At 37.3% G+C, this 22,162-nt stretch overlaps 1 protein-coding gene across 1 annotated transcript in view; it reads left to right on the top strand.

The window, feature by feature from the left end:
• The first annotated feature begins 20,084 nt into the window (after positions 1–20,084).
• Positions 20,085–22,162, top strand: part of CDH8 (cadherin 8) — a 237,872-nt gene continuing 235,794 nt past the window's right edge. The window contains exons 1-2 of the mRNA XM_040633089.1: positions 20,085–20,150; positions 20,245–20,539. Of these exons, the coding sequence (XP_040489023.1) occupies positions 20,085–20,150; positions 20,245–20,539 (361 nt within the window). The remainder of the gene's footprint in view (positions 20,151–20,244; positions 20,540–22,162) is intronic.

Raw genomic sequence — 22,162 nt, 5'->3', positions numbered from 1 at the left:
TATCCTTGAAATTGTCATAAAAGGTATTAATGGCAGAGTTCAATGGCAGTAATTAGCCACTTGAGATAAAAAGTGCATAACAAATGAGACCTTTTGTAGCCATTTTCCTCTCCAATCTCACCATTAACTCGGCACACCCTCGATGCCAGTTTCCAGTGTGTGTCTACTATAGTTGCTCTTACTATTAATGAGACTTATGTGAGCTCACAAAAGAAATAGTGGAATCGATTAAATCAAAATTATGGATCCTTTAATAATTCTTCCTTGTAGTGAGCACACTGCATCCTGGTGATTCCTATTGCATAGCCAACAATTATTTAAATGCTGGGTCATTTGTGGGCATATGCTCCATCTGTCAGGTGTCACAGAAACCTAAGGACATAAAAAGTCCTTCTACCACCTAATGGTTTTCATCTGTTTGGTGAATTCAGGAGTTGACCCTTGAGAAGAGATAGCTAACAAGGACACAGATCAGGGTGTTCATTTGGAAGGTGTAACAAAGACAGGGAGCAAAACTGTCTATAAATAGTATGAAGACTTTGGAAAGGAATGTGAAGTATTGGAAATTAATGGGCTTGATGTCAGGCACGCTTGGGTTCAAATATCTGTTCTCCTGTTGTCTTCTGATTTAAATAATCTACCAAAGGATCAATTTTCAATAAGCGTTCATTGTATTTCCTTCTTCTCATATTTAGGGCACAGATTTTTTTTTGCTACCTCCAAGGAGATACCAACAGAATTCAGGAGAAAAAAAAATAGAATATATATTCGAAATGGAGAAAAGTAATTGGAAAGTGAAACATGATTGTAAAGAAATATACACACACATACACACATACATACATAGACACATACATACAAGCACACGTAGCTTTGGAATTCAAGACCAGAACTTCATGATTCTGCTTCTTACTAAGCTTTTGTGTCCTGCAGTAGGTGATTTAACTACTCTGTGTTTCAGATTTCTCATCTATAAAATGTGAATAATAAAAACCATCATGGAGAGTAAGGATGAAACTCACATGTTAATCAGTTAGAACAGTGCATGGCACATGGTAGTTTCTATATATTCAACTTATTCTGCCATGACCTGACCTGATCCTGGTAACAGTCATCTTTGAAATAATAATGTTAGAGATTTTGTGCTGCTTTGCAACAGCACCTCCCCCCCACGCGCCACTAAGAATACTTGAAAAGCCAAATCATTTACGGGGGAAACAGTTATTTACCGTGAGTCTTAATTTTAACATTTCGTTTCATGACATCCTTCTCCTCTAAGGAACAGTACGCTGCACTTTTGTAGAAGAGAATCCTTTTAAAATTTATGTTTTATGATGTTTTGAAATACATGTGGGATAATTCCTCTGTAATTAGGCAAGATGCATTAATTATTTCCTAATGAGGTCAAATGAAGAAAAAATATAAAACAAGGGTAATGTAATATCACATTGTTTTCTTTCTCTAACTGAAGCCATCCAAAGCACATGCCTAACAAGTAGAAATAATTATTCTCCTCCAAATGGTGGCTTGGTTTGGTGAAAGGTGAGCCTTTCGATTTTGAGCTGTTCAGTGTTGTCTGTAATAATACATTCTTCCACTGAGATTCAGTCCTTAGTGGGATAAGGTCCAGCTGTGAGTCTCCTGATTGCCATTAGCTTCCTGAGGTCCTATTAACACAGCAAGAAGAACAAAAAACTTCTCTGCTCTTTTTATTGTGTTTTGTCCTGTTATTTAATCAGCCTGGCCGCGTCTGATAGGCATTTGACGGTGTCTCCACCCCATGGTCTCACCTGCTTTAATTGGACAGTGGCCGTTTTCAATTAGTGTAAGCCCGGTTTCTTGGACTGCCTTTGCAATTTCTCTCACACATATATTGTAATTATGTGTGTACCTCAATGTGTGAGACTATAAACATATGCTATATATTTGAATAAGAGTGCTGTCAACACTTTATTTTAGAAGCGTATTAATTATGACTGAATAATAATGTGGCTGTTAATGCGGAGCAGTATTCTCTGCCTGGTTGATCTTTACATTACCAAATGCATCCCGTTCTCAGAAGAATGAATTTTAAAGTAAGGAACAATTAGCAACTCTATGGAAATTGTAAATTAAGAGTGCCTCACAAATAATCCTCCTCGAGACAGCTAACAGCTCTCATTTTAAATTGTTTCTTTGCCAAAATGGGGAGAGATGTTAAAAATAGAAGGTTGAATTGTATTTAGAGTTGCAACAACTAAAGATGACTGCTTGGCTAGATATGGTTTTTAAGTGTGCATAGCTCTCTCTCCCTCTCTCTTTTTTTTAAATGGAAACTAATATCCATTTATCTCGATTATATTGCTCCATCAATCACCAAGATTCTGTATATTTATGAGTGCAATTTTTGAGTATGATGATCTTTGACCTTCACGTGAGCATGCACTGATGATGCCTGGGAAGGTGATTATTTTCAGCAACTTCCAGTCGTCAGGGTAGATGTCAGGGGTGGGAAAGGGATTCTTTTACTAAACATCCCAGGTGCTTGTGTATCTAGGTGAGCCGTTAAATTTGACCTGATATTTAACTCTGTAAGAACCGTATGAATCTGCTTTGTCCCATAACAAGAGGTTGGGTTGGAATCTGTGTGTTGGGCATACAGTAGAAACACTATAAGTATTTGTTGACTCTATTTGACAATAGACAACATGGACAAATGCGAATAGTCTATTTCTACATAAATTAAGTGTTTTAGTATTCGGGACATGGATGTCTGAATGTCCCTAAAAAAGGTTTGGAACCTAAAATTGATTATTCCTGTCAAAAACAACTTGAACCATTTATTAAAATTAGCATTTGTCGTTACTGGATAAAACAGTTCCACCTGGAATTTTTCAGGATTTAAAAGAAAAATCACAGAAATAAATTACTTTTTGATTTCTTAATCAGTGGTTCTCAAAGTATTCCTGGACCAATAATATTAGCATCACCTGGAGCTTTTTAGAAATGCAATTGCTTGGACCCCAACCCCAAATTGCTAAATGGGGTCCTGAAATTTGTGTACTTACTTGTGATTCTGATATTCGGTAATGTTTGCATTGCTCAAGTATATATATGAAAATTTGTTCATACCTCTTTCCTCTAGCCATCTAGATAGATTGCCAGGGCTTTAGAATAACCTGACATAATATTCACCTGAAATTTCAGATGAATGTCCCATGTTTCAGAAGGGTTGCTTTAATGTGCAAATTATTGTTAAGTTTGCTTCAAATAAAGACATTTTGGGCAGGGAACTTGAATAAGCTAGCTTTGTGCTATGTATTTGATGTATACTATTTCATTTAATATTCCAAAATTTCACATAGCTCATATCCCCATTTGTAAAACTTGCCTCAAATTGAAACAAGATGAGTTTGATTTTTCTGTGGTCATACACTGAAACTTCCAGACCGAGGTTTTGTGATACTAACCCTATAATTTTTTTAAAGACGATTTATTTATTTATATTATTATTATTATTATTATTATTATTAAAGATTTTATTTATTTATTTGACAGAGACAGCCAGCGAGAGAGGGAACACAAGCAGGGGGAGTGGGAGAGGAAGAAGCAGGCTTCCAGCGGAGGAGCCTGATGTGGGGCTCGATCCCATAACTCCAGGATCACGCCCTGAGCCGAAGGCAGACGCTTAATGACTGCACTACCCAGGCGCCCCTATTTTTTAACATTTTATTTATATATCTGACACACAGAGAATGCACAAGCAGGAGGAGCAGCAGAGGGAGCTACAGAGGGACAGGGAGAAGTCAGCTCCCCACTGAGCAGGGCGCCTTACTTGGAACTCAGTCCCAGCCCTCTGGAATCATGACCTGAGCTGAGCTGAAAGTAGACTCTTAACTAACTGAGCCACCCAGACGCCCCTATTTATTTACTTTTGAGAGCAAGCAATCAAGCAGGGAAGGGGCAGAGGGAGAGAGGGGATCTTGAAGTAGACTCCCCGCTAAGCAGGGAGCCCAGTTTGGGGCTTGATCCCAGGACACTGAGATTATGACCTGAGCTGAAATGGAGAGTTGGCCTCCTAACCTACTGAGCCTCCCAGGTGCCCCATATAACTTTTTTTTTTTAATTTCAGATCAGCAACCTCTGTTTACATTACATTTAGCCTATGTTTATCATAATTTTAAGTTATATTAGTTTTTCTTAAATAAACTTCATTAAGGCATAATTGTATTACATTTAGATAAGTGGTTCTCACATTTCTTTTGGTCATAGGACACCTTTATACTTTTTAAAAAAACTATTGAGGACTCCACAAAGCTTTAATTTGTATGAAGTATATTTATTATACTTGCATATTTGCCATTTTAGAAATTCACACTGAGAAAGTTTAAAGATTTAAATCATTTAAAGATAAAAATTATAAACCTATAATATAAGTAACATTTGAATGAAAACTTTTCATAGCGAAGAATCATGAGAAGACTGTTTCTGTTTTACATTTTAAAAAGTCTCTTTAATTTCTGGATTAATAGAAGATTGCTAGATTCTACTATCTATTTCTGTGTCCAGTCTGTTGTGAGGTGTTGTTTTCATTAAAATATATGAAGAAAAATCCAGCCTCAAACAAATACGTAGTTGAAAAGGCATGGATACTTGGATAATCTTTTCAGGTAGATGTGGATGTTTTTCTTTGATATCACACCAAAGTCTCCATAAGTGGGAGTGTCTGAAAAGTCAGTTTCAGTGTGGAATGAAACCATATCAATATATTTTTGTTCTCTTCTACATTGTTGTTTTCCCTTAGGTTTAGAAAGGATCTTCGCCAATTTATAATTTTCTTACATCATGCATTTGGAAAATATTGTTTCACTGAGCTATGTAGATCTTTCCAATTTTATTAGAAAACAAATAAAAAATTCATGTCAAAGACTATCATCAGATCATTAATCTCACATAAAATCTTTAAGTATCTTGAAGCTTCAATCTCACAGAGGCAGATACAGATTTTCTTAAATTCTGAGATTTGCTTTCATGGGCAACAGATACTGTTGGTTATCTTTGAAGTGATAAGGTAATTTTATTTATAAACTTAAAAACTATATTTTATAAATTGTTAATTTTTGATAAAATATATGGTAAATACTCAAGTCAGAATAGTTTGGCTATCATCTATACACATAGAAAAATGTGGCTTTTCAGCTTGTAATGGAAACAATCATATGTGATATTCCTTGACTCAATAATCATATCTCAGTGTGGAGCAGACGTGCCTTATGGGTATTGCCCATTCCTTTACACAGGATACTAAAAATGTGTACTCAAATCTGAGATTTAATAAAATTAGGTTTTTTGTACTGTTTCATCAAACGCATTCTTAAGTGAAACTGGCTTTTTTTTTTTTTCCCCTAATATTCTAAGAGTATGTGGTAGTGAAGAGTTACCCTGACTCTTGGTGCCACTGCCTTGACTGGTGCTAACGTGGCAATAGCTTTTTCTTCCATTATACTTGTTCTCTCCATACAAATGTCAGTACAATGAAAAAAGCAAATAACTTAGACCATTTGGAAGGGGCTCAGAGATCCTCAGACGTCTATGGACCCAAGCTTTGAGAACTGCTGCTCTAGCCCTTCCTGTTTCTTCCGGTGCTCGGGTTGAATGTACTGACAGAGGTTTTTGCTATTGAGGTAGGAGAGATCTCCTCGCCAACCTCGCAGCTTTGCTTCTTCCCAGAATTTTTCTGGTACCTGGATGACAAAGACTGGCCACTTAAAAAAATATCTATAGATGATTAAACCACCAGGACTACAGCTTTCAATCCAGTCTACCCCGTTCCCCACCATTGCTCCTGAATTGCCAGATTACACACACACACACACACACACACACACACACACACACACACGGTAAATAATTTGTGCAGTGCTGACCCATATGAAGTCTATCTCAGTACATAGTCACTTTCAAAGAACTCTCACATCCAAAGATAACTGAAAAGCAATCTGCTTTAATATAATCACTCCATAATATGCCAAAGTGAAATCTAGATCTTATTGTGAAATGAAACCTCTTAGAAACTTGGTTCCCTTCTGGTATCTCTGAAAATCTTTCTCGTAAGTGTTCCCAAATCTCTTTTCTCAAATACGCCAAAATTGAAAGTAAATAAATAATACACAAAAAGGCTAGTCTTTTCTTCAACCCCCACCCATGCAAACTCTTTGTCACTTTGATTCCCTCTCCTGTCCACATTGATTGCTTCTGTATTAGTAGCTCTTGAACTTGTCATTGCAAATAAACTACCATATCTGATTAATAGGAGGAAGGTTGAAGGGACCATTTGATCTATTTTTAATGGCCTAAGACTCTACTAGGCCAGACACACCTTTTCTTATGATCAAAGAGGGTGAAGAAGTTAAGAATGCACATACCCATTATAGTTTCTTATCACAAATACGTAGAAATACTAGGAAGAAGAAATTAAGTGGGTTAGAACTTTTTCCTATATTCAAAATTATATAGCATCCATTAGGCATCTAATCAGGGCTGTTGTGTTGTCAGTGTTGTTGAATGTACAAAAGGAGGTTGTTTTTTTTTTTTTTTAGGGGAGGTGTGAATACATGGTCATTTGAGTAAATATTTCCCATTAGGAAATTGAAATTTGCAAAGCGTATCTTCTAATTCTCTAGTTTGACACTGTTTCCTGCAAATCCCCCATCTCACCTCCCTACCTCTACCTCCTAGACTTGCTAGATTTCCCAAGAGCCAGGACAAGTTCTTACCTTTCCTCTGCCTGAGGAGGTTTCTATCATTAGGCTTCTCCCCACAGGGGAGTTTGGGGACCTAGGATTCTGAGGTGTTAATTGGGTATCATTTTTCTGAGTTCATTCAGTCTAGGACTTTGAGTACATTCAATCTAGGACTCTGTTTCCTACTCTGTACGTCAGAACTGATGACCCTTACCTTGACTATAATTCTCATAAGACTCTTATTAAGCAAACATGTAATATGTGAGGTGCGTGTTGTAAAAAAAAAAAAAAAATCCCTAAACAGGTTTTTGTTTTGTGAACAGCGAAGTCTTTGGTTTCTGATACTTTTATTTTTCTTCCCCCATGGTTGATTCTGGCACACAACATTAAAACAATAAAAGAACATGAGCTTCAGAAGCAGATAGACTTCAAATCTTTTCTCCACTGTTCACTATATATGATATTGAGCCATGACTTAATAATCTAATCTTCAATTTCTTAATCTGCAAAATGAGGAGTCTAGTATGTACTTTGTAGTATGTTGTGACACTTAAATGAACTAGGAAACGAATGTATCTAGTGCAAACTCATTGATGTTCTTTAAGAGATGGCTGGATAAATGAATGAATTATAAATTAAGGAAGGTATAATTAGAAGACGCAAGGTCAGTACACACCTGATATGTAAACTTATCAACATTTCAACAATTCTATAACTGTACTGATTGAAAATAAGGTATTAATTTTCTGTTGTTGCTATGACAGTTTGTCACAAACATAGTAGCTTAAAATAAATGAGTGTATTATCTTATATTTCTGTAGGTCAGAAGTCCAACAGAAATGTCACTGGGCTAAAATAAAGGTCCCTGGCTATGTTCCTTTCTGAAAGTCTAGAAGATCGTCTTTTTTCGTGCCTTTTCTGTCTTCTAGAGGTCACCCACGTTTCCTGGTTAGTGGCCCCCTTCCTACCTTTTCAAAGGCAGCGGGCTTGAATCTTGGACCCTTCTGCAGTCATGTCTCCCTTGGACCACAGGCAGAAAACATTCTTCTCTTTTAAGGATCATGTAATTAGTTTGGGCTCAACTGAATAAATCAGAATCATCTACCCATCTCAAAGTCCCAAAATTAATCACATCTACAAAGTCTCTTTTGACAGGTAAGGTAACATATTGATAGGGTCTGAGAATTAAGATGTGGATACATCTGGGGAAGCTTATTTGCATTCCACAACTGGAATCATAGCATATCAATAGTACCTTTGCAAGTCACAGCCACCATTTTGAATAAGTAGGGTATTCATAGATAAGTGGCTAGGATGCTTGAGAAGGATGTATTAGTTTGCTAAGGTTGCCAAAATAAAACCCAACACACTGGGTGGCTTAAACAATGAAATTTACTTCTTTGAGTTCTAGAGGCTAAAAGTGCAAGATCAAGGTTTTGGCAAGTTTGGTTTCTACTGAGGCTTTTCTCCTCGGCTTGTAGGTGGCTCCCCTCTTGCTGTGTCCAAACATGGTTTTTCTGGACCTGGTATCCCTGGTGTCTCTCTGTGTTTCTAAATTTCTTCTTATAAAGACACACGTCAGATTGGATTAAAGTCCATCTTAGCCTCATTTTAACATAATCACCTCTTTAATGGCTCAGTCTCCAAATATAGTTGCATTCTGAAGTATTGGGGATTATGCATTTGAGGACATAACATATGTCCTCAAACAGAGGACTTAAAATGATTATTCTTGTTTATGTTTAAAAATGTAGGGGCGCCTGGGTGGCTCAGTCGGTTGAGCGTCTGCTTTTGGCTCAGGTCATTATCCCATGGTCTTGGGACTGAGCCCCCTGTTGGGCTTTCTGCTCAGTGGAAGCCTGCTTCTGCCTGCCACGCTGCCTCCTTGCCTGATCTCTCTCTCTCTCTTTCTGTCAAATAAATAAACAAAAACGAAAAACAATTAAAAAAAAATAAAAATGTAATAAACAGGGGTACCTGGCTGGCTCAGTTGGTGGAGCATGCGACTCTTGATCCTGGAGTTGTGAGTTCGAGCCCCACAGTGGGTGTAGAGATTACTTCTAAAAAATCTTTTAAAAAAATGTAATAAACTATTTTCATAAAAGTTTGCCATTATTATTGTTATTATTATTACAGGATATTTATAGATTTCCAACATATCTGTAGATCTGTGGTATGAAAACTGAAGGCATTTCGGTTTTCAGGGCTTTTTTAAGTTTCGTTGTTGTTGCTCTTGGTATTTTCTCAATTTCTAGGTTTTGATACCAGAATGGAGAAAGAGCAGAGAAATGCGCATGCACGCGCGCGCACACACGCGCACACACACACACACACGCACACACACACACACTTACAGCATTTAATTCTGATAATTTGATTGTATGTTGGGCTTCATTTTCAAATCTTTGCTATATGGATAATGGTACTTGGGAGACTGAGAGTTTTTAAAAAGGCAGCTTTCACATACATGCTATCCTTATAACAAACTGAGATAAATTTTTTTTTGATAATATTGCTGTTTTTCTTGTTACTATCATTTTAACAAGAGGAAACTAAAATAGAGAAAATTTATTATTTATTTTTTTGACAGAGCATGAGCAAGCAGGGGGGAGGGACAAAGGGAGAGAGAGGGAGGAAGAGAATCTTCTTTGTTTAAAGATTTATTTATTTGACAGAGAGAGAAAGAAAAGGTAGGGGGAGGAAGAGAGGGAGAGGGAGAGAGAATCTCTCAGGCAGATTCCCTGCAGAGTAGGGAGCCCACCTCAGGGCTTGATCCCACAACCCTGAGATCATGACCTGAGCTAAAATCAAGAGTTGGATGTTTAATTGATTGAGTCACCCAGAGAAATTTAAATGACTTGTCTGAGATCATATCTAGTAGATAGTCCCTTCCTTATCCATGGGGAATCCATTCCAAGTCCCCCAGTGGATGCCCAAAACCTTAGATAGTGCCAAACCCTTTATTCCTGTACATACATACCTGTAATAGCGTTTAATTTATAAATTAGGCACACTAAAAGATTAACAACAATAACAATAAAATGGAACAGTTCTAACAGTATACTATAATAAAAGTTTCGTGAATGTGGTCTCTCTCAAAATACCTTATTGTACTGTGCTTACCCTTTTTCTTATGATGATGCAAAATGATGAAATGCCTATACGAAGTGAAGTGAATGACATAGGGCACTGTGATGTAGTTTTAGGCTACTACTGACTGTCTGATGATAGGTCAGAAGGAGGGTCATGTGCTTCAGGACTGCAGTTGACTAAGGGTAACAAACCATGGAAAGGGATACTGGGATAATGGGGAACTACTATTTGTGCTTCAAGCTAGGTCTTTTGGATTCTCATTTGTCTAAAAGGCAGGATATTTGTGAATATGTTCATTTAGTAGTCCTCTCATCCAGTCTTTCATGCACTCATACATTGTCCAGTAAAACCCTTTACCAACCCACCTTTCTCCTTTTAATTCTCTTATCAACACATTTATCCATTCACTCATCCAGCCATCCACCCATTCATCCACCCATTGAGTCGTCATGGATGAGACTTGAAATTGTGGCTCTTTCTGTTAAATCTGAGCTTTGATCATAGTCCTCTGCTTTCTTAACAAGACTTTGAATGAGACAGTTTGCAAAGCTCAAGGGCTAATACTGGGTAACACAGCTAAGTTATTATTAGGCATTTTGATCACAGAAAAAAGATGATTCGCCAATGTCACACCCTATTTTATGACCCAAACTAAAATCTAGGTTCATGTAGTTCTTTTTAAACTTCTATCGCAGTGTTCTTTCAAGGTCACAGCATTTTGATTATCCCCGTCTCTTTATAAATATAGACTTTCAGAGAGAGGAGATGACTGTCATTTGGTTATCCGCTGTGTTCTTTCCCACTGTGCTCCTGTCAGTTATTTGGATAACAAGATACATCCTGTTTAGCAAGTAATTGTGATTAGAACATCAGAAATCTAACTCATATTTTTGACTCCTGTTAGTTCTCTGGTTAATCAAGTTCTTTTGAAACATAAAGTACATTGACACAGCATTTTCTTAAGATTTTCCCCTTTTTCCATGGTACAACTGAATGTTCCAGTGTAAATTGACCTTATGAAAATATTCTGAATGTTTTAAACATCCATATCTGTTTAAAATCCACTTGTTTTATATGGCTAATAGTCCTGTTTTTGTTTGTTTTTTACCCTTTTTTTAAGATTTTCTTATTTTTTCTTTTTTTTTATAATGTTTTTTTATTTTATTATGTTAGTCACTGTACAGTACATCCCTGGTTTCTGATGTAAAGTTCGATGATTCATTAGTTGCGTATTACACCCAGTGCACCATGCAATACGTGCCCTCCTTACTACCCATCACCGGTCTATCCCATTCCCACACCCCCCTTCCCCTCTGAAGCCCTCAGTTTGTTTCTCATAGTCCATAGTCTCTCATGTTTCATTCCCCCTTCTGATTACCCCCCTTTCCTTATCCCTTTCTTCCCCTACCGATCTTCCTAGTTCTTACATTCCATAGATGAGAGAAATCATATGATAATTGTCTTTCTCTGCTTGACTTATTTCACTTATTCACCTTGCTTGTATTGTGTATTATAACATTGTATATTTATTTGGTACAAAATTTCCCCCCTCATATCTCTATGTCTCTATCCATCCATCCATCCATCTTTGGTTTTTTTAAACATTTTGTTTTATCATTATATATATTTTTTGAGAGAACATAAGCAGGGGGGTGGAGAGAGACAGAGGGAGAGAGAGAATCTCAAGCAGACTCCAAGCTCAGTGAAGAGCCTGACTCAGGGCTCCGTCTCACAACCCTGAGATGGTGACCTGAACTGAAATCAAGAGTTAGATGCTTAACTGACTGAGCCACCCAGGCACCCCCTATCCATCTTTCTAATTAAGATAGATAGGTTTTTTCAGGAAATTTGTGAAGAGTGATTTGTTAATTGTTGAAAATTAAGCATGTACCAAAGATCTTCATATGAGAATCTCTTACAGTTTGTAGTTGAACTTCAGAGGACTATGTCTTGTTTAGTGTAAGACAGGAAACAGTGCTCTGAGACAGAATAATTTGTTATGTTTTCCCAAAATCAGTCTTTTAGTGAGAAACTCTGTGGTCCTTCTAGCCCACCTACTCAACAACATGCCCATCTGTTCATTCATCCATTGATTCATAGTATTTAACGTGTATTGGAATCTAAATAGAGGATGACTTAGAATCTTATTCAGTCAGCCTATCCTTTATTGTTTCCTTTATCCACAAATTCTCCAATAAAACCATCTAGCTATTCATCCTCCTTTCCTTAATTATCTTATCAACCAATTCATCCATCCATCTACTTTCTTATTTATGCACCTAAATCAAGTTTTAATAATTGGTCCACTATGACTATTCAACCACACTCTTGCCCACACTAGGATTTTCTCTATGATCCAATGCACAATGACTGCTGTGCCCCTTACAATTATCAGGTAACAAAAAATATCTTACAATTTTACTTGTTAGTTATACCTCAATAAAGCTGGGGGGAAAGATAACCTTCCAGATATATCTACTATGTGGCTTATTGAATGGGTGAATAAGAATAAAAAATGTGATTATCAAGTGCCTTGCCCAATGGATGAGTTTCAGCCCAGATCACATTGTACCCAGATTATTTAACTCAAGAGGTGACATTCTTATTTTTACTATAAATCAATGTTGTATGTTGAATTCTGACCCAGAATATGAAGTTAGGTGTATTTTTTCCCGGAAAGCATTTCTAGATTTGGCAATACCTATCATTGTAATTCCAAAATTCCATCTTCATAAGAATCTACCTTATATGCATTTTTATTTTAATATTTTAATTCCTAGAAGGTATCATGCCTTTATCAGTATTATTTTTGTTACAGTTTAGTCATTACAAAACCCCTAAAGGTAGGGTACTAAAACTATTATTAAAATCTTTTACAAATAAGAAAACTGAGTTTTGGGGATGTAAAGTAAATTCCTGAGTATCTTATAGTTTTTCCTAACCTAGCTCTGTTCCTTATCAGCCCCTCATTCTAGATTCCATGATCTGAACTACTACCCTACAAACCATTGGTTACCTTACAGAAACATATTGACTTCCAAGCCTAAAAGATTTAATACATTCACCAGGCCATTATCAGCATACATAAGAAAAAAATGTATCTAAGAAAAAGGAAGAATGGAATCCATCGTTTTGTTTTGGTTTGTTTTTTCCTATGATTGCTTAAATATCGGAGCCTCCAACTCAAGGTACCTAAAGGGAAAGAGAAAATCTGAGAATGTAGAAGTTCAGCATTCTTAAGACCATTTTTTGGAAGATAAGCATACAATAAGCTAGTTTTTGTATGACATCATTACAGAAATTAATCCATCTAATTCTCCTTTCTCTGAGTACTCTGAGTAAGGATGATTTGACTCCCCTTGTGTACGGGTCTTTATATAAGGAGAAATTTTGTTCAACATGATAGCTTAAATATTTCAAATGCTTATTTATCATCAGTACATTGCTTTAAAACATGGGAACTTTCTTTATTAGGGTTTGACCAGGAGATAAGGATTTACTGTGGGGCTGATGCATCATGTTTCCAAATCTGTAAATTCCAGAGTAAAGATAGCAAATTTGCCAAGGTCATTCATGTTGGCTTGGGAAGTCTCTTGGCAAACAGCCTGCCGGCCTCCTTTTAATGTTCCCCTTTCGCATTCCTATTTAGTTGAGCATTCTTCCTTTCTGTGTCTATGTCTATTCCATTTCAAACTTTTATAGGATAAATTGGTTCACAAAATGTGCCTGTACTGTATGGTTTCTTACACATGGCTTCTAAGTGTGTGTATTCAATATTGTCATTCAGGAACAAACGGGAGAGGCTTTTCCATTCTGTCTCCTTCTCAGCTAGGAAAATGGAAGGTGCCCACCTAACTCCTTATGTGCTCCTGAGGGTCTCTCTAGAATAATGCTAAAATGTATATGTTCTGGAATCTGATTTACGGGGTTACATCTGGATCTGTCAGTATTAATTATATGTGCTTGAGAAAGTCAGATGAGCCCCCCATCCATGTAAAGTCATTGTCAAGGTGCAGGACATTAAAATAGCCCTTGAGTACACACCCCCCCCCAAAAAAGACTTTAATGAGCATTTACTATGTGCCAAGTATGATACTTGTTGCTGGGCACAGTGTTGCATATTGTACATAGAGGTCCTTCCCTTGTCTGTATCTCTCTCACTCTCTCCCTCTCTATTTAAATGAGTAGTACAGGAAATGCATTTCTTTTTCTGACTGTATTTTTAGGTTCCTGCAGCCAAAAACAGGAGTTCACTAGGACTTGCTTTCAATTTTCTGTTTCTCTGGACACCAGTTCCCATGGCCAGTTCAAGCTGTTCAATGCGCACACCAGCAACTGACAGAAAATGTAAAGAACACATGTCTGAGATATAGACGGCATATCTTTGCCTGTGGTGGTGCTTTAGAAAAATAGTATTTTTGTGAAGCAGGTATCATTTTCATCACAGGATGCTGTGTTCTGTTATTTTAATCAGGGACTGTCTCTTCTTTAGCCTTTTTACCTCTTAAGACACACTTAAGTATAACTTGGTTTATATTGGGAATTACTTTGAGGACTGTTATTTCACTGAATTCTTGATTCCTCAGAGTGTGTGATCACAAGAGTAATGCTAACTCCATCTTAGGAAATGTTGGGGTGCTCTTATGCCTATTACCTAACTTTAATCCCTGCTCCTTCTTGGCAGGGAGCAGTTTGGAAATATGAAAAGAACCCTTATGCCCTATTGCTCTTCCTCTTCACCTGCCCTTTCAACCTCCTAGCAGCCTAAATATGTTTTTCATTTTGACTGAAGCCTTGCATTCTTATTATCTTGGGGACTTAGGCCAAAAAATTAAATCTTGCGTCAAAGTCCCTAATGCCGTCTTTGATACTGAACGGTTGTGAGTAAGGATGAGATTATCAGTCTGCCTATAGCACAGTTTCTCCCTGACAGGCACGGTACTAGATACTGAGACTGTAGTGCTAAGATGTAATCTGATTCAAGAGTGCTAAACTTGCTTTCTCCACCAAAGGTGAGCAGATTCATAAAAAACAGGGATCAGTAAGTGACAGTTTCATGCTTCATTGCTCCCTGTTACCCTCTTCGGGTTCTGAATGGTGATGATTCTTTCTTAGCTAGCAACGTGGCTACTTCTCGAGAGCAAGATAGGAAATGAGACACCCTTCCATGATGTCCTTCTGGATAGAGTAGAACTTCAAAGTAAGCTCTGATGCCAGAGCTAACCGATTTTCCGATGACGAGGAAGTGATGAGGAAGTAATGTCCCCTGTAGTTCACTTGATTCACCTGTCATCACTCACTCTAGGGGAAAAGGTGGCAGAATGGTAATTAAATCATTCTCTGGCATTAAAATAGGCACTAAGAGAAGAATTCATCTTCTCTAGACTCTCTTGTCCCTGGAGTACTTCAGTGTTGTCAGGGGTCCTGTGTAAGAAGGTTGAAAAGTAGTCTGAACTTTTTTTGACAGCTGCAGAAGAGATGTGGGTGACATTGAGACTGCAGTGGGATGGAGTGGGGGCTCTTGTTCTGAGAACAGTGATTTCTGAGTATCAGCTAGTTGTTATCTATTATCCCTCTATTAATCATCCACTACCCGACCATCCACTCGTCCTTCCATCAGTATTCCCATCTACCATGTCTTAGTTCTTATGTTGGGTGCTAAAGTTGAATACGTACTCCAGGGGTTTGGATTTAGAGTAGATTGGATTTTAGATTGTTGGACTTAATTTTTCTAAATTCCTTTCTCTCTCCTTTTAAATCATTGTTTGAAAATCGAATGAGAAAATGTAATTTTCTTCTTTTGCTTCACATTTACTTTACTCCACAAAAACTTCTTGAGTTTCCGACAGTATGACAGACACCTTAGGAGGCAGTGGAAATACAAAGGACAATGCAAATGCAAATGCTTCTTTCCTTGACTTTTGTAGTCTAAACTCATTTTAATTGGGGGGTATTATGCAAATATATGGAAGATGGTGAGGGTGTAATTATACTGATACTCACAATTCAGCTCAATTATGTAGCAGTTCTATTATGATTCTTGAAATTGAAGACTTCACATACAAGACTGGGATTGCTCTTTGCACACCTGACACTCTCTGCTTCTCCAGCCAGGCTGTGGTGAGTGACCAGAGGGACTGCAATTTTGTCTGGCTGTAGATGTGACAGGTTATGGGTATCAGGCCGAACTTGAGAATCAAAATTAAGGTAGCTTTGTGAATTGGTGCCTAAATTTTCTTTCTGACCTCCTCTCCCTCTTTTTCCTGCAAGACCTTTGCTTATAGGCACACACCAACCTTGGTAATGTCACTAAAATAAAATTATGGTAATGTCAGGGTCTTTACTGAAACCTTGTGTCTATGGACTCTTGTTTTTTTTAGAGTCAAATCTAAACTCCATTTGTTTTCAGAACTCTATGTAATCTGGCCCCTGCCTTGCCTTTTATTCTTTTTTTTTTTTTTTTGCCACATTTTCTCCTTAGCTCAGTGCTCTAGACCATATTAAATCATCCTTACTTCCTCTACCGCAGTATCGTCTGTCTTTTCTCTGAATCTCTATCCATACTATTACCTGTGCCTGGCGTGCATCTCCTCCCTTCTTTGAGATCAGAAGTTTTAATCATTACTTCTTCGGGGGAGGCCTTTTCTGTCCCTCCACACTCCTCATTCTGAGTTAAGTAAAATTTCTGTATGCTCTCCTAGCTGTCCGTATCATAGCCTTTAGAGCATGCATTTGAACCTAGGAAATTGACTCTAAAGCTTATGCTGTGAAGATTGCACTTGCTGATAGTGCATTCTGTGGAAAAGTTCCCTAAAAATCTCTGAATCGCAATCATTTCCTTGCTGAAATGGAGAAATGCTATCTAGTTTGCTGTGAGAATAACATTGCATTTATACATGTAAAATGTTTATCAGATAATAATAATTAATAGTAATATGTCTACTTGCCTTAAATTTTCTGTTTGTGTTTATCTCCCACTAACCTGTGGGTCTTTGAGAGCAGTGACCCTATCTGTGTTGTTTGTCGACATTCTCTGTTCATATTTAATAAATGAATGGGTGAGATCTTTCTGTACCACAGCCTGGCCAACAAGTCATACCTCTCAAGGAGAATTTGCAGGTGTCCCTTATCCTGCCTCTTCTATGTTGCAGAAGCAGCCCTTGGGAGAGGTGGTCCTCACACTTCCAGATGATGCACAATATGTGAAAAATTTGGGATATCTTTTGCACCATAATCTCACAGAAGGGGTCTTGGGGTGGATAAATTGATGGATATAGTGAGGTTGCATTGAAGTGAGCAGGTCCTGACAGACTTATGTGATGAACAACAAAGAAAACAGGTTGTCTTCATGTTCCTTGAGTTCTTTTGAAGTCCGGACTTATGAACATTTGCTGCCTGTAGTTTACTGTTCTTGCATACCCACAAATCTTTTACTTGTAATGTCAAGTTGGTCACTTGAATAACCATGTGCCAGAATGTGTGTGTGTGTGTGTGTGTGCGTGCGCGCGCGCGCGTGTGAGCTACAAACAATAGGATGAACCAAATAAATATAGAAACACGATTTTCTGTGTTTCAAGAATCCCGTTAGCCAAGGGATCTGGATTTTACTGAGATCTGCTAAAAATGAATTTCCTGAAGAAAGAGGGAGCATACAGTGTTTACTAAGGGTTTTTTGTTTGCTTGGTTTTTGTTTGGATTTGTTTTTTCCATTTTTTTCAGGATAGAGTCTTGGGAACTTCACTAGTGTTGTAACTAGGTTTGTTGCAGTGTTTTCAGATAGTTGGAAATGGTTGAGTAGGATATAAAAATAGTTTTAGTCATTGTACACTTACTTTTTCCACTCCTTTCTCTATATTTCTCAGATTATCTCAGATTCCAAAATCAAATCTGCAGAGTAGATGTTTTATCCCAAAATTTTAGGCAAAGTAACTGAGGCTCAAATAAATGCATCCATCTCTCCATTTCATCTAGTTAAAGACCTAAATATTAGTTTTGTTTTACTCTTTCAGAAGCCTATGCTTTCCCCTTCTTCTCCCTCAGTAACTTTTAAACACAAGGAACCATCAAAACCTAAGTTAAGACTACATGCAATTTGCTTATCAGAGGCTATTGATACATGTAAAGAAAAATATGGCCCACGTAAGTTCCAGCATAAATGAGGATAACACCATTTTGAATGACTTGAGTTGTCATAGCAAAAACGCTGTGTACAAGAGTAACGCATCCCAATACCTCTGTGCCTCAGGATTGCCTTGCATGTGGATGGAAACCTCTATGAAGGATATATTATTCAAATTCTCTTTTTTTAATAAAAATGCTAATGGAAATGTTAAGATGCACATAAATTAAAATGATCATAAATTAGGATTAATATCACATTAATGAATTATAATCCCACATTCATTAAGATAAAGTGGCATTTCAATATTTGCTCTTGTTAATAAATTTAATACAGTAAATGAAAGGGATACATTTGGAGATTCAATAAATATTTGATGTAATCTTATGCTTTAACTTTTTAAAATATTCAAAAGTAAAGTAGGAGATCTAGATGCATTTGGATTCTTTGTTGCTATTTTATGTCTTTTTTTATATTCTTTTCTTTTCATTTATTGAAGCGCTAAATACAATTTAAATTGGCGAAGAAAGCAATAGAGCCTGTTCTGAATAAAAGTGATCCCAAGAGAACACAATGTCTTTTGAGTTTCTAGGAGTTTCTTTCTACACAGCATTTTTTTTTTTTTTAAAGGAGCAAGTTTTTGAAATTTGAAGTCTTACGGTGCAGTAACTGGAGCTATATGTATACTGAAAATATGTGCATTTAAGCACCATTTTACAACTACAATTCAATGAATTTTTCTTTTAAAAATGAAAACTAAAGTATATATATTTTTGTTTTATTTTAGTTTTCTAACAAGAGTCAACAGAGTATAAGGAAGATATACCATGTGTCAGGACACTCCTGTCTCCCTCTTGAGAGTAAACTGAAAATTTTAAAGCAGAGATTCCTTTTTCCCTAGTACTTACCAAAATGTTTCAGGTAGAGTAGCTGTTCAGTAAATTTTTGTTGCCCTTGTAACTGAACTAACTTGGTTCAATCCTTGATGAGTCACAGAGAGAAACTACACCAGGTGGTATAGTTGCCCAAGTGAACTTGATTTGCAGCAAATAGGGAGACCATGGGGAGTAACCAAAGCTGTGACTTCCAGAGCAAGGGTGAATGGGTTCTTTTTATTTAAGGTTAGGATGAATATTTAGGAAGGGAAGCCTTGTCATTGGCTGTACTGGAAGACCTAAGGTTGCGCGCATGCGCCTTACAGAAACATGCCTATACATATACGTGCGTGTTATGTAAATGAGTCTCGTCCTCCTCTTGGGGAGATTTTACTATTATAATAAGGTAAAGGTAACTGTCAGTCACTCCATGGCCCATCCGTGTAGGTGTGCATCAGGGTTTAGTTCAAACTGGGCTGGGTGGTTTGGATCCCTGCCAGCTTCTTCCAGGCAGTTCTTACCTCTTGAGGGATGGTTTTGGTTTCCATCGTGGGATGTTATGCCCGTAGGGTCTTTTGCCTGAGTTAAGAGATAAGCTGGAAAGAGAGCTTTAGGAAAAACGCGGAACAAAGGTCAAGAAGCAGGTAAGCAGTAAAGATCAGGTCTGGGGTCTAGCTGGTGATACCCTGACCGGAGATGAATCTGTATTTCTCCTGTGAAGTTTTCAGTTTCCAAATGGGTCCCTTTTCTGGCCTCAGTGCTCTTCTCTGTAAAATAGGAACAATTTTCCTGGGCCAGAAGAATTATACAGATCAAAGAAAAGAAGGTCCTAGAAACCATAAGATCTTAAGATACATCAGATTGAATTATTTTTGTTATAAATACAACCAGTAGATCTGAGTTGAATTCTGGGTCTACTGTACTTGATTCCATCAAATACGGACCTTGGAGTGGTTATTATGTACCTTGTGAAAGCTCACTTTTCTCATGTTTCATGTGAAATATTCTAACTCAACAACTTTTGGAAAAATTAAGAGAATTATATAAGCAGAAGATCCCATAGTTCTTGGCACACCGAGAGTGATCCATTAAAGGCCGCTACAAAGAACTTTCAGTAAATGTGTTAATAAATGGAGAAGAATACATGCATTTTTGTGTTTTCCTCTTGACCTTTTTATCATTCTAAATGCATGTCAGTTTACACGAAACAGGTCAGAGTACTTTTTAAAACTGTTCTGATTTGTATAAATTTCATTATATTTTATTTTGATTGATATGCATACAGTTTATAAACTCTTTGCAGAACTGTTGTTAGTAGAAATCGATGAAGTTAGGATGAATGTAGGAAGAACCAACTTGATATTCAAACAGGAGGTAGTTAAAAAACAACTTTGCAAATTGCCCCATCGCTAACCAATGTCACTTTTTATTTTAGCTGCACACAGACCTTGATCCTGGGAGCAAAAAAATCAAATATATCTTATCAGGCGATGGAGCTGGGACAATATTTCAAATAAATGATATAACAGGAGATATCCATGCTATAAAAAGACTTGACCGGGAGGAAAAGGCTGAGTATACTCTAACAGCTCAGGCAGTGGACTGGGAGACGAACAAGCCTCTGGAGCCTCCTTCTGAATTTATTATTAAAGTTCAAGACATCAACGACAATGCGCCGGAGTTTCTTAATGGACCCTATCATGCTACTGTGCCAGAGATGTCCATTTTGGGTAAGTATGCTTCCAATTTCACAGAACTATTAAGAGTCATCTTTAAAATAGCTCCTGGCATCAGGGCTGGTGTGTTGCTGAATAAAAGACATTTATTACCGTCTTATCTCTAATTTGCATTTCCAAATCCCCTTTTTTGGCCTAAGTTCCACAGCTCAATAGCTTTAGTCCCTTAGTAATAGGAACTGACGAAGCAGTTTTATTAAAATATCTCTCCTTACAACGACAGTACCTCAATAGGCTGAATTTGTATTCCTCTCATAGACTTGTAGTTTGAGTATTGTTACTGAGATGGATTTATCAAGATTTGTTCCAACATGCCAGACTAATCCTATTGATATTTGCTTGATGTTTAATTATTTGTTTGTGTATATTCACATGCAGATGCAGTGCATAGAGAAATAGAAAACGGTCTAGATCTGTAGTCAGGCAGATATTGGATTGAGCTGGTAGGTCAAGTCAAGAGTGAATTAGGAAATCACAGTTGCCAGAGACTTCTTTGTAACTGAACTTTTTGTAGGAACGCTGCAATCTCTGATGTCTCACTCGTACTTGTGCTGAGGCAGTGAAATATACATTTTATTTTACAGAGCAGTGTTTATTTCAAACCATGATTTTCTCCCTTTCTTTTTTCCTTTTGTGGATATGCTTATCTGTCCTCAACGCGTGGCCTTGGTCTAGGTAACCTCTGTTCCCAGACTTTATACTATAAGAGGAGGGGTTTTAGGGCTCTTCCTTCTCTGACAAGAAGAAGCAGGATCCAAAATTCAGAGTATAAGATCACAAAAGTCATTCTTTTCTATGTTATATGTACCCTAGTTTGTTTCAAATTACATTTAAGACAACCTACAAGGATATATGCTGTGCGACGAAGTCACATAAATTAAACAGGTGAAATGATGATTGAAGGCCAGAATTAGATAAATAGCCTGGCTTCATTTGATTTCTGCCCTTTTAACCTTGTAACTTTGGTAAAGATACCCAATTGCAGTAGCGGATGAGAATTGATTTCAGGTCTTCGTATCTTACCCATGTATTTCTCCTGCCAAGACTCCATTCTGCCTATCTCTTCTGCAAGGAATTAATTTATTTTCTTTCTTTCTTTCTTTCTTTCTTTCTTTCTTTCTTTCTCTCTTTTTTTTTTTTTAAATCAAAATCCAGTTGCTTTTCTACAGCTGGTCGAAATGACATTCTTTTCTGGAGAAACTTCTGTGGCTTTGAAGCGGCAGTTTCTTTTCTACCATCACCAGCAGAAGAAACACAAATGAGCAAAAAGCACCTCCATGTTTATACTCTCTTGAGAATCTGACATGCAGACAGGAACTGAGAAACACTATCTTCCCCCACCCCCGCCCTTTTCTTTGATCAACTCATTTAGGACAGAGAATTTCCCTAATTCATCTTTTTTTTTTTAATCCAGATGAGAGTAAGATGTTTTAAAGGACTATTGATACCTACAGTACATGCAGAACACTTTATCTTAATTGCCAGTAAACAATGAGCTGTTGATTTCATCTCATCATTGTGATTCCTGCATCATAATGGCCAAAACTATACCGATTTATTGTAAATGTGTCAGAGGCTTCCATTTCTGTGTAGTGAGTCAATCACCTGATAAATATG

The sequence above is a fragment of the Ursus maritimus genome, unplaced genomic scaffold, assembly GCF_017311325.1.
Source record: "Ursus maritimus isolate PB19 unplaced genomic scaffold, ASM1731132v1 scaffold_19, whole genome shotgun sequence".
Classification (NCBI taxonomy): domain Eukaryota; kingdom Metazoa; phylum Chordata; class Mammalia; order Carnivora; family Ursidae; genus Ursus; species Ursus maritimus.
The sequence above is the reverse complement of the archived record's forward strand: the minus strand, read 5'-3'. Positions and strand labels throughout refer to the sequence as shown.